At 32.9% G+C, this 12627-nt stretch overlaps 1 protein-coding gene and 1 long non-coding RNA gene across 2 annotated transcripts; both read right to left on the minus strand.

The window, feature by feature from the left end:
• Positions 1-1155: 1155 nt before the first annotated feature.
• Positions 1156-3262, minus strand: LOC145956964 (uncharacterized). The gene is made up of 2 exons (XR_014433395.1): positions 2766-3262; positions 1156-1359 (listed from the first exon to the last, which is right to left on the minus strand). It is a non-coding gene; the product is annotated as an uncharacterized LOC145956964 (long non-coding RNA).
• Positions 3263-9917: 6655 nt separating this feature from the next.
• On the minus strand, positions 9918-11451 carry LOC109789283 (zinc-finger homeodomain protein 8). Its single transcript, XM_083073051.1, has one exon. It carries the CDS (start codon positions 11097-11099, stop codon positions 10113-10115), a length of 987 nt encoding a protein of 328 aa, XP_082929177.1. The 5' UTR covers positions 11100-11451; the 3' UTR covers positions 9918-10112.
• Between the last annotated feature and the right edge of the window lie 1176 nt (positions 11452-12627).

The following is a 12627-nucleotide window of genomic DNA, read 5'->3' on the forward strand; positions in this document are numbered from 1 at the left end:
TGAATTATTATTTTATATCATATTCTGTCGAATCAAATTTTTATCTCCAAACGATTAAAAATTAATTGAACTTAATTCCGTAAGTTTAATATATAGACTTTATCTATTATTATTATTGGACTAAATTTAGTATATTTGTCTTTTAAAGTACATTTTAGACACAACAAATATCACTTAAAATATTGAGAAGAAAACACAAAAGTAAGAGAGAAAAAATGAAGAAAATAAAACATTAATTATTTTTGTTCTTCTTTTTTATTGCTAATAAAAATAGGTATTAAACACAAAGAACGGAAGATTTCCTGAGACACTTAAATTTTAAAAAGAATTAATAATAAAATTTTAAAACTAAGATAGAGATTTCCACAAAAGTTTAAAATAAACCAAAAAAAAATAGTACAGTAGAATAAACTTATTAGATACTTTTCATTCTCATCAAAAACATATTATAAACATAAATTAAATTGTTTGATAAATCAAATAAAATGACTGAGTAATAGAAACATTAGAAACATCAATCCATAGGGTCAATGCATTGAGAGTCTGTCCTTTTGGATGTTACGATATATTATCTAAACACATTATAAGAAAAAATTAAAAAATTAAAATAATAAAAAAAGATAAATATAAGAGAGGAGCAAGTCTTGTATACAAGATATAAAAAATAAACCTTTTAAAATCAAAACAGAAAGAAACCTCAATATATTTTGTGTTCATCTTTATTAATACAAATTTAAATACATAATAATTGTAATTTGATAATTTATTATAATTATATATTTTATGAATTAAAAATTTGAATAAAGATGTGTATTACTATTCTACACATTGTCATTAGTATTTGGTGTAATATAATAATTTATTATAATTAATTAATTTAATTACTATATATAATAATATATTTTTATGATTTAACAATGGAAGATAAACTTTATGAAATTTTGGTGGGGATTCATGAGTAAGTATAAGCCAAATTTACAAAACTTCATGAGTAATTTTACACCAAAAATGAGTAATTAAACCTTTTTAAATAACTTAAAGAGCTTTGTTTAATTAAAATATAGAATAATTATAATAATACCAATTTAATTAATATTATAATTAACAATGTAACAACCTGACAGGTCTTACACATACCACTGTACACCAAAAACATCAGGCAGAAAGAACAAGTATATAAATATAGGATCTAGAATATAAATATATACAAGGTTTCAATACAACTAGAGTTAGAGTGTGCAAAAACAAAATACATCATCAAATGCTACACCAAGTAGCTGAAACCACAGAACATCTACTAGAATCAACTCCGCCTGCCAGTTGCAGACTCACCACAAGCCACACACACCTATCTCTGCTCTGCTCCCGTACATAGTACGATCATGGCGGTCCAACCACAAGGAAACAACAAGGTAAGCTAGTATAAAAAGGACAACGTATAGCAAGATTTAAGTAAATCAGAAACAACTTCAACTATCAACACATCGTCAGTCTACATCTCATCGATTGTACAACGAAATCAGCAAATAACATATAATGCGTCGTCACGCATATCACCTCGGAGATCTCTTACAACAACTCAACCGTTATGGCCTACAACAACTCAGCCCTTATGGCCTACATCAACTCAGCCCTTATGGCCTACAACAACTCAGCCCTTATGGCCTACAACAACCCAGCCCTTAAGGCCTACAACAACTCAGCCCTTAAGGCCTACAACAACTCATATCAACATACAACACAACACAACTTTTACAACTCAACATATCAACTTACAACACAACTCAACTTTACAACTCAACATATCAACTTACAACACAACACAACTTTACAGCTCAACATCAATCAACCAACATTATCTACTAGTCATCACATCATATTTCATCCATTTCAACTCAACTCAGCATAGAACAACATAAATCAGTACATAGTAAAGTCTCAACTCCGCGCCCGGCGCACTCATGGTTGCGCCCAGCGCAGTGCAACCAAAGAGCACCAGGGGGCCAACGCGCTCCGCGCAAGCATGCCCGTGCCCGGCGGGACCCAGCCAGAGAGCCCAAGGCTCACACGCGCCTGGCGCAATACCAATTGCGCTCAGCGCCTGCCAGGCAGAGACTCTAAGGAGTCTCACGCGCCCGGCGTGCCCAAACCCGCGCTCAGCGCGGGGAAAGCAGAGACCTCCCTTGGTCTCGCGCCCAGCGCAAATCAAATTGCGCCCAGCGCCCACAAGACAGAGACTCCCAAGGAATCTCACGCCCAGCGCGACAAGGGTCGCGCTCAGCGTAGAACCAAAAAAACCCCAAAACATGTTTCAACTGGTATCGCGCCCAGCGCGGTCCAAGTCACGCCCACCCACATTCTCAAGCGCGCCCAGCACACTCACCATTGCACCTGGCGAGCTTGGTCAAATGGAGTCCCCTGGTGGTCACGCGCCCAGCGCGAAGAACAGCGCTCAGCGCGAAGCTCAGCAGCAACACTCCATTTTCAAAAACTTAACCAAATCCTGCAAAAATCTACAATTTCAACACATGCAAACCATTCAAGATACCACATTTTCAACCAACAGCTAAAAAATACCAACCTTTTTCACATGCAACCATAAAACAATCAAAAGATCCAAAATTTGTCAAACTCACAAAAAACCCCAAAACTTTCAATTTCAGCGATTCAACAAAAATCCTCAAACATCAACAAACATCAACAGCTAATGAGCTTACAACAATTCATTCTCAACCAAAATTAACAACAAAACTAACTTCCCTTACCTCGGTTCAAGAATCCAAGCTCCGGGAAATGGAAGACGAAGAACGAAAGAGAAGAGAGTCGGAGAAGAAGATGAAGGAAGAAGCTTCGCACGTTTTCAACCAGAAATCCAACCTTCAATCAGCACCTTAACCAATGGTCACCACAAGAATCAGCAAAATGAAAAGGAATGGGAAAGGAGTAGAAAGAAAGAGAGTATGAGTAGAGAGTGTGTGAGGATCCGGGAAAAAGAAAAGGGAAGAAAAGAAGGGTCTCACAAACAATACGAAGAACAAAATCAATATTATATACATAAAAAAAATTATAATATACTTATGCAAGTTACAAAACTAGTAATCTATTATACGAATTTGATATTGAAAAACAAGACACGACATTAGAAATGATGGTTGGGTTGAACTTGTACGAAATTACTTACCAAAGTCGCGTCCAATTGAAATACTGACGAAGTAGCCTGCAGAGGTACAGAAGCCCAATTACGTGAAAAAAATAAAAAATAAAAAAAAATAATAGTAAAAGATAATTAAAGTAGGAGAATGATTGATGACGAAAAACTATTAAAAAATATATATAATTAATGTCTATAATGTTTTAAAAAAATTATTAAAATTTCATATTGAAAATTACAATTAAATATTTAATTTTATAATTTTGTAATTAAAATTTAAAATTAGTAAAATCACTATAAATACTTATTTTTATCACAACTTTAAATCATTATAAACTAATGTTAATAACTCAATTATAAAAATGTAGAAAATTAATAATTTAATTACATTTTTTTTAGTTTAGATACTTAATTAAACATTACCTGAAAGCTCATGATGGTAATAATTTATTAAGCCTATAAAAATATAATTTTAAGGGATAGCTATTGTTACTTTTATTTAAATATGTTTTATTATCTAAAATATTTTGTTGTTAATTAAATTAATAATAAAAATAATTTTTAAAAAAATAAGAACTCCAAAATTAGAGTGTTAATAAATACATGATGAGAGTCGACGCCAGCTATTTATGGTGTATTTAAAAATAAGTTAAGTTGAATTTAATTAGAATTAAAATAAGTTATACTTACAAATTTTTATATTTCTATATTAAAACATATATTTTTTGTTAAACATAATTTTAAATAAATATTTAAACATACACGTTAAAACTTTATATTGATATTTATTTTCATAAATTGATTATTTATTAATAAAGTGATTATTAAAACAAAATTAGTCACACCAGTAGTAAAATTCAATTAATAAAAAGAAATAATGAATATCATGACTAATACTATGTATGCTAGTTCTTTTCCTGGAAATTTATTCTAAAATTTAAAATCGATAAGAATTAAATCTTGATTCTTTAAATATGAAAAGCATAAAAGTGATGATATATCATAATTTTCTAAATACTATACATCAATTTCTGCTTGACTTTTTCTGTATTGTTTTGTCGTTAGCACTGTTTGTATGACAAACGTCACATCCTGATATAAACCGTCTGATTAAAAAATATTTTAATTAGTTGTAAATGCAAGAATTAAGCTACTCCAATTCCACATCTGAATTGATTTGCGTACTCAACATGTTCGTGCCTAACTAAGCCTATTTGGCTAATTCATAAATGTGAATTGTACCTTAGGCCACACTCGTAATTTTCGGGTAAGTGGGGGGGTCGAATAAGAGTTTTAGGTGGATATTTTAGAGGGGAGAGGTACTTGTAAAAAGTATTTTAATGTCCAAGTTAAGATAAGCATGATTCTCAAGAGTAATAAATGAACAGTAACATATCTCGTTTCATGTGACCTATTTATACTACCTGTCATGGACCCTGAACATGGTAAGCCTCTTCTGACACTTACTAAATTAGATAATACGGTGCTAATCGCTTGATTATGCCTTAATCGCACGTTTTCTCTTATTAATCATGATCATCGTCCTAACTGCTCTGGCTCTGTCGGCCCTTGGCCGAGCTGATAGGAAAAGGTCGAGACAACCTCTTCGTTCTCGACCTTTGGCTGAGTCGATAAGAAAAGGGTTGGGTTGTCCCTAGGTTTCGGCCCTAGCCGAGCCAAGGTCGTTTCTGAGAGGTGCGTCAATGCATGATAGGACATCACATGTCGGTCCATGTGGCCGATAGGATCTTTGTGTCGATGTTCGATAGGACATCACATGTCAGTCCACGTGGCCGATAGGACCCTTCCGGTACATGAATGTTTCAAATTTGAAAGGTTAAAACCCTTATTTAGTCTCTTATAATATTTTTTTGTTTCAATTTAGTCTCACTTTAATTTTTTATTTCAATTTGGTCCCCAATAATTTAAATTATTGTAATTTGGAACTTCCGTCCAAATGATTTAAACGAAGTTAACTATTGGCCAGGTGGATGCCAGGTGGATGCCACGTAGATGCATAGGTGGATGTCAAACTTCATGAATACACCTGGAACTAGAACGGCCCGTTCTGAAACCAGAACGGCCCGTTCTGCTTGCACATGTTATGCGTTAATTTTTCAACTGGAACGGACCGTTCCAAATGCAACTTTAACACACCATGGGTGCATAAGAACGGGTCGTTCTATAACCAGAACGGCCTGTTCCAGGTACAAAATTAACACACCAAGAGTACAACTAGAACGAGCCGTTCTGGTTCCAAGTGTATTCAAGAAATTTAACATCCACCTACGCATCTACGTGGCATTCACCTGGCATCCAAATGGTCAACAGTTAACTCCATTTAAATCATTTGGACGAAAGTCTTAAATTACAATAATTTAAATTATTAGAAACCAAAATGAAACTAAAAATTAAAGTGAGACTAAATAATAAAAAAATATTATAAAAAACTAAATAAGGATTTTAACCGGTTTGAAAATATATACGTGTGTATCATGAACACGTGGAAGGTGGAATATATATAACATGACCATAAAGCGGAGTATTTTATTGGTGAGGATTAGAATTAAAATAATGATAAAGTTTAGGTGTTATAAGAACTAAGTTCATCTATCTAATCATGTAATTGAGGAATTAGAGGGTCACATCATCTTGGCACAGTGTAATTTTTTTAGGTAGGGACAGAAAGTTGCCTATCAACTCACTGTGCATGGAGTTAACCTAAGCTACATATATATTATTTTATTGACTCCAAAGTCCAAAACAAGTTAACTCCCATATTAAGTAACACTGCATGATTAAGATAAGTGCACTGCACCATACTCTATATAATATATGCATTATCTTTTTAATCCTCAACCAAGAGCAAAAAAGTGACAATTATCTTATGATAAGGATGGCTCAATATGGGGGTTTTGGACAAATCAAACTCCACTATCGTAAGGAAAAATGTGCTCCCAAATGACACTTATCAAATTTAGTTCAGAGAGAATGTTAATAGTCTTGTTGACCCTGGTGAAACGACAACGTTACACTATAATATGGATAAAGACAAGGAGCGTAAGGAACGGACTTTCATATCATTAATCTTATCATTCATCGTATTCTTTTAGGTTAAATATTAATCAAGTAGGGGAATTATATATAACAGGATTTTTTCAAGTTTTCATCTAATCGTCTATGTTACATACAACATATATAGAAGGCATATTAATCCAAGAAAATTGACAATAATTAACGAGTTTAATTAAAATGTATAATAACATATAAAAAAAACTAAACTAAACTACCATCTAAATTTTTATTTTGATATTCACTCATGATATACATATAAATAAAATTAATATTATTCAATTTTATTAAAAGAATAAATATATATTTAAGATTATTTTTCATTAGTAGATAATGTAAAAATTATTTTAATTAACAATATATTTAAGTTAATATCATAATTATTTATTTTTTTCATGAAATGCAATAATTAACTACATTTGTAATAAACTAATACAACCACCCACTAAATCTCGTATGTACATTTTACATTTCACAGTACGTAATTTAAGTTATAAAGTTTATTCTAAAATGGTGAGAATAATTTTTATTTTAGAAAATAAGAAATATAAATTTTAGTCTTATACCGATGATTAAGATTAAAAATATTTACCAATTAAATTATCCTTGACATATACTTTTACCTTTAAAATATTGTCCATTTAATTATAAATTTTTTATTTAGATAAATAAATATATATATATATATAAGAAGAAGAAAAAAAGTGATGTACTCACAATTTAGAATAATTTTATATTGTTATCTCCACTCACAGAACACTATTTATTGTAAGTTGGTACTTTTATAATAAATAAATAAAAGATCATATTAACGATGTGAAATTGATTTATTTGAATGACTATATAATTATTATTTTTTAAACTCCAAATACTAATTTGAGTTGGCAGTGCGAGTGAAAAAGAACTCTCACATTGTTCAATTAAGTTATAAAGAATTAAATTCTAATTTGGGTTGACAGTGTAAAAAAGAACTCTCACGTTTGTTTAATTAAATCTTCAGAAATTAAGTCGTAACTCTCATAAATATTTAAAATTTAAGTTGTGAGAAGATGTTGATCTATTTGGTTTTTATCATTTGTATTCTAAAGGTAGTATGTCAGCTAACAAAATGATATAAATTATAATCACCCATCCATCCCGTTGTATTCTTGGCAAATACTTCTTGGGAAGATCTCTTCATTAATTATAATACTAAAACTCAATTATAATTCTTAGTATAACTTGCATAAAAGAATTTCCAAGTCATATGGTCATCTCTCCTATAGACAACAAACTCATTAATTGTCAACATCTTCGTGACATTGAAGTGCTCAATCTCTTGAAGAACATATGTTTGCGTGCTGATATAAAAATTGCATAATATTTTTATACATGTTAATACCAGGAAGGATTAGGCTTTTATATAATGAATAATAAAATATTTTAAGAAATAAGAACAAAGAATTACAAACTAAATAATGATAGTTTTCTAAGAGACTTAAATGATTTATTATGAGGAACATATGAATAACTGTTACTTTAAATAATTTTACAAATAGGATTTTCTTAGTTAAAGAGATTCTTTTTTATAAAAAAAAATAATTGTTCATCTCAATTACGGATAAGTATTTATTTATATTGTCTAAGAAAATAACTTATATTTTAAAATTATTAACAAAATTATATAAATTAAAATAAAATAAAATCTTCACAAATTTTCATAAGATATTCTTTCGCATTCAACTCAAGAAATTTCGGACAAAATTCATTGTCCAACCAATCCGAACAAATATCGTGTCTTGGAGTGCTCTTAAAGAGACCCAATTAGGTCAAGTTAACGTAGATGCAAAAATCTCTATCACTGCAAATTAACAGGAGATACAGTTATGTTTGTTTATAGTTTAACGGAACATTAATTCATCTTTTATTTTTTACTCTCACCAATTTAAATAATTATGATTACATGATTTAATATTTTATAAAATTGTGAGACTTGTCGATTTTTTTTTTCTTTTCCTTTAACAATACTTCTTTCAAGAAAAATAAAAAGAAACAATTTTCATCACTAAAAACTATGATAAAACTGTAATGAATTGTATTATTACCTCACGAGTTACAAGTGAGATATGTGAGATTATTTGTAAAATAAAATAAAAATGTTACAATCAAATAAAAATGATTCCTGGTTCACTGAATCTTCATTATCTGTAGTGAGTTGAGAAAGTAGATCAAGTTAGTTTGTTTAAGTGATAGGATGTGCAGACATATACATAAAATGTGCAAGTATGTATAAAAGATGCAAGTAATTTTTTTATCGGGAAAAATTATAATGACATTGATATGTTTTAACTTAAAATTTTGTATATATTTAAAATTTTATACATATTATTTCAACTCCTAAGTCCTAACACTATATTCACTTGAGATTTGAATGCAAGTAGTTTAACAACTTTGAATTTTGCTACAGGTGTGAAAGGTTATAAACAAAGTGAGTTATATAAACGAATTATATTGATGAGTGGGAAAGAAACCAAATTGGCACAGTAGAAAACTGGTGTTTAGTCGAAAAATTTGACAAAATTCCTCATACTTTGCACCAGGCTCCCTATTTTTAAGGGGCAATTAAGGGGTTCAGAACCAGCCCATGACTTGCTGGTTAGCAACACCAAGTAATGCAGCCCCTCATGGGTCCCACCCCCAACCAAAACAACATTACTCACTTCATCACAAAACAAACCACGTAGTGGACCCCACAAACACAAATCAATTAATTAATACCATGGTCAGTGATGGAAAACAGATACACCCATGGCGTGAAAGTGAGCAAGACAAGACACAGTATTTCACCTCTCTATCCCTCTCTCCTCACTAGTCAGCTTCTTTATTATTACTAAATATTGTTATTTAATAATAAACAGATCTATTTACTTTAAAAAGAAAGTAACTCCAAATACTTGTCCAAACAACCCAATCTTTGTTACACAAAACTATAGTTAATAGACAGTTAGATTACACTATCACACGAGATTATCTTAAAAAAATTAGTAACATTCAAGTCTTGCACGAGGAACCCATGTTTCATTATAGATAACAATTAAAAATCATATTAAGGCTCCATTATTATATATATTACTTTTCCTTGAACTAATAAACTATACATGATCTAGATTACCAAAAGCTAACAGTTCTAGTACACCCCTAATAGGATATGATTTGTTTTCAAATCTCTTATCAGATAAAATTTTATCCCGAATAAAGTGCATGCAGCACAGGATCACAGGAATAGAACAGAAACTGCGTTTGAGCAGCAGCTCCTATAATTCAATAAATAAACCCCATAAGCAGCAACACTTTCTGCCTCTTTCTCCCGAACACAAAGATATAAAGAAAAATAATTATTAATTACTCCATGTCTTACGGGGGAGGTAGAACTGTAGAAAGAAAGAAATCACAGATACAGCTTTAGCTTAATTCTCATCTTCATTCTCAAATTCAGAACCAAAATATCACCCAAAAAATATATGTAAATAACAGTACACTGCATGCCAAGTCCACTGTTCAAACAAACTGAACCAGGAGCATAGAAAGAAAAAATCACGCAAAAGATTATATAGTCATACATTCAGACGTGAAAGGTATAAGTGAACACTGAAACTAACATTACACTTAATTACAACTAACACTAATTAATTTCAAAAAATGCACTTAAAGCAGGAAAGCAAAATAAATTCCCTTCCGGATATATATATCATTCTCTCCCATTAAGGTAATCATGGTCTCATTAACAAAATAGAAACTAAACAATTAAAGCCAAAAAGAAACGAAATAAAAGCACTAATTAATTATCCAAGAGCATCATTATCATTAACCTATCTAACACATTATTCTTCTCTCTCCAATCTAGGAAGGATCAAGAAGAAGACGAGGACCCATTGGCACCAACGTTGGCTCCACCATAGCGATGATTCCGAGTGGGATCCTGAGAGCGATCTTCAGGAACGGCAACAGCATCGTTGTTGGTGGGAACTTCAAAGCTCTTGTCAGAGCCATTGGCATTATCGTTATTACTAATACTAACAGTATTAATAGGATTAATATTAGTATCTTTTTTGGCGAGGGAGTTTTTGTTGTTATGCATCCAAACCTTGAGAACGCTTCTATCGACGCCAACCTCGTTGCAAAAATCGTGAATCAAATCTTCGTCACGCTTCTGCATCTTCCACCCAACTTTCTCCGCGAACTTGTGCATCTTCTCTTTCTGCTCCTGGCTGAACTTGGTTCGGAACCTCTTGCGGCTGTGGGAGGCAAGGGGGGAGGGGGCGGCGGTGCTCTCGGGCGGAGCGGCAAGGCCGGCGGAGAGGGCCAGGAGCATGTGCGGCGCCGAGGGGTAGTAGGAGGAGGAGATCGGCGGCGGGGAGGCCGAATTCGGGCTGCGGGTGGCCGCATGAAAAGGCGGCGGAGGGTGGTGCCGGTGGTGGGGCTGGTACTCGATGACGTGGGTCGTGGTGGAGGCGATGGGGGGTTCCTCCGGCTCGCGGCGGTGGAAGTTCCGGTGGCAGCCGCAGGCGGCGCATTTTATGGAGGTGGGGTCGGCGGCGGTAGCGGCGGGGGACTGCATGAACTCGCCGCAGCCATCGAGGGCGTGGCCGCCTAGGTTGGCTGCGTGGTTTTTGAGGCATTCTTTGTAGGTGACGGCGGCGGGAATGGAGGGGTGGTGGTGGTGGTGGCGCTTGAGGACCCCGTTGGAGAAAGACAAGGTTTTTGTTGTTGCTGTGCGTGGGGGTGTGGGTGTGGGTGTGGGCGTGTTGATCCTGCTGGGTGTTTCAGTCTCATGATTTTCTGGGGATTTTGTTGCACTCGGAGTGTTGCTGATCGTTGTTGTTGGGGTTATGTCCATGGCTCAAACATCTAGGGTAAGTAAATTAAGAAAATTAAAAAGAAACAAGAAAAAACAAATAAAAAAGGTTAGCTTTTTAGGGTTAGGTTTTTTGTGGAGATGAAGATAGAGAGATATCAGAGTTGCATGAATTGAAGTTAGGAGCTGGTGGTGTGGTGCTGGGTGGCACTGTTTTATAATATAAAAGAAGTTTAATTTGGGAAAGGGAGATAAAAGAAGGAGGTGGAGGGAGGGAAAGAAGAAAAATGTGTTGTTGTTGTTGAATGTTGATGATGGTGTTGAGAGTGATGAATGATGAGTGATGATAATAAAAATCTGGGTTTGGGTTTGGGTTTGGGATTGGGTTATGTGGTTGAGGTTCTTAACTTAACCAGTTGTATTTTAACCCTGGTTCTAATCGATGGTTAAGATATTGACCCCACTGGAGGTTAGATGTGAGTAATAAATATGCGTTTGGGGTATGACCCTACAGTTTATTACCAGTATTATTAGTTATTACGACACTAGTGTAGGAGGGTAATGGGTTGATTTAATTTTGGGAATTTGATTTTGACTCGGTAGGGACTAGGGAGTGGAGAAGGAAATGAATAATGATAATGATGAGTGAGTGAGTGGCGAGTTGACTCGGGGGAGTTCTTAACATGAAAATGGTATGGCCTGCAATTCTGAGCCCATTGACTGTAACCCATCTTAATTTGTCAAGTTGGCAGTGAAGGAGGGGACGGGACAGCTTTCACAGTAAAATCATTGAGGTTTTTCATTTTAGGGATGCAACCCACTCCCCTTTTCTTTTCCTCTCACCTTTTTCTCTTTTCCTATAACCTTAACCCCTTTCCTTAATCCATCTTCCAAATATAACATTAGGTACAGAAGAATTACTTTTGTAGAAAAAAATTAAAATTGCTCAGAATATAAATTTTAAAGAAGTAATATATATATATATATATATATAATTAATACATATTGAATTTTGTATATATTTTTATGGGTTGAGAGTATGGCCTAATGCCCTTTTCATTTTTTATATACCGTTGCTTAGTTGGTAATTTTAGTAATCTCTACTATATAAAATGGATACATTAATTCTTTTAGTTTTAATAATTTTTTAAGGATATTTATATTTATATTACTTATCATTTATTTCACTATTATATCTTATTAAGAATAAAATGAAAAATAATATATATATATATATATATAATTAATTAATTATTATCTACTTTATTAATAATAACTATCATATTTTATAATGACTTGTTTATTTTATTATTTTTAAGAAAATATATAAAAGCATAACTAGTAATAAATAGTAATAATAATAATAATAATAATAATAATAAAAGTTATCTTCTTAACTTGATCTATACACAAAACTAAAAAACTAAATAGAATTAATTGAATTCTACGTCTCCTGGAGTTGCTGGGAAGGGAGTTAGAAGGATCTTTGTCGGCATTACGGACATTGAAACGGTATCATGGGAAAGGAAACGGCGTCGCATTAGGCAACTGCTCGATTGGCCCCGACAAG

The sequence above is a fragment of the Cajanus cajan genome, chromosome 4 (assembly GCF_000230855.2).
Source record: "Cajanus cajan strain Asha chromosome 4, NIPB_CcT2T_4, whole genome shotgun sequence".
Classification (NCBI taxonomy): Eukaryota; Viridiplantae; Streptophyta; class Magnoliopsida; order Fabales; family Fabaceae; genus Cajanus; species Cajanus cajan.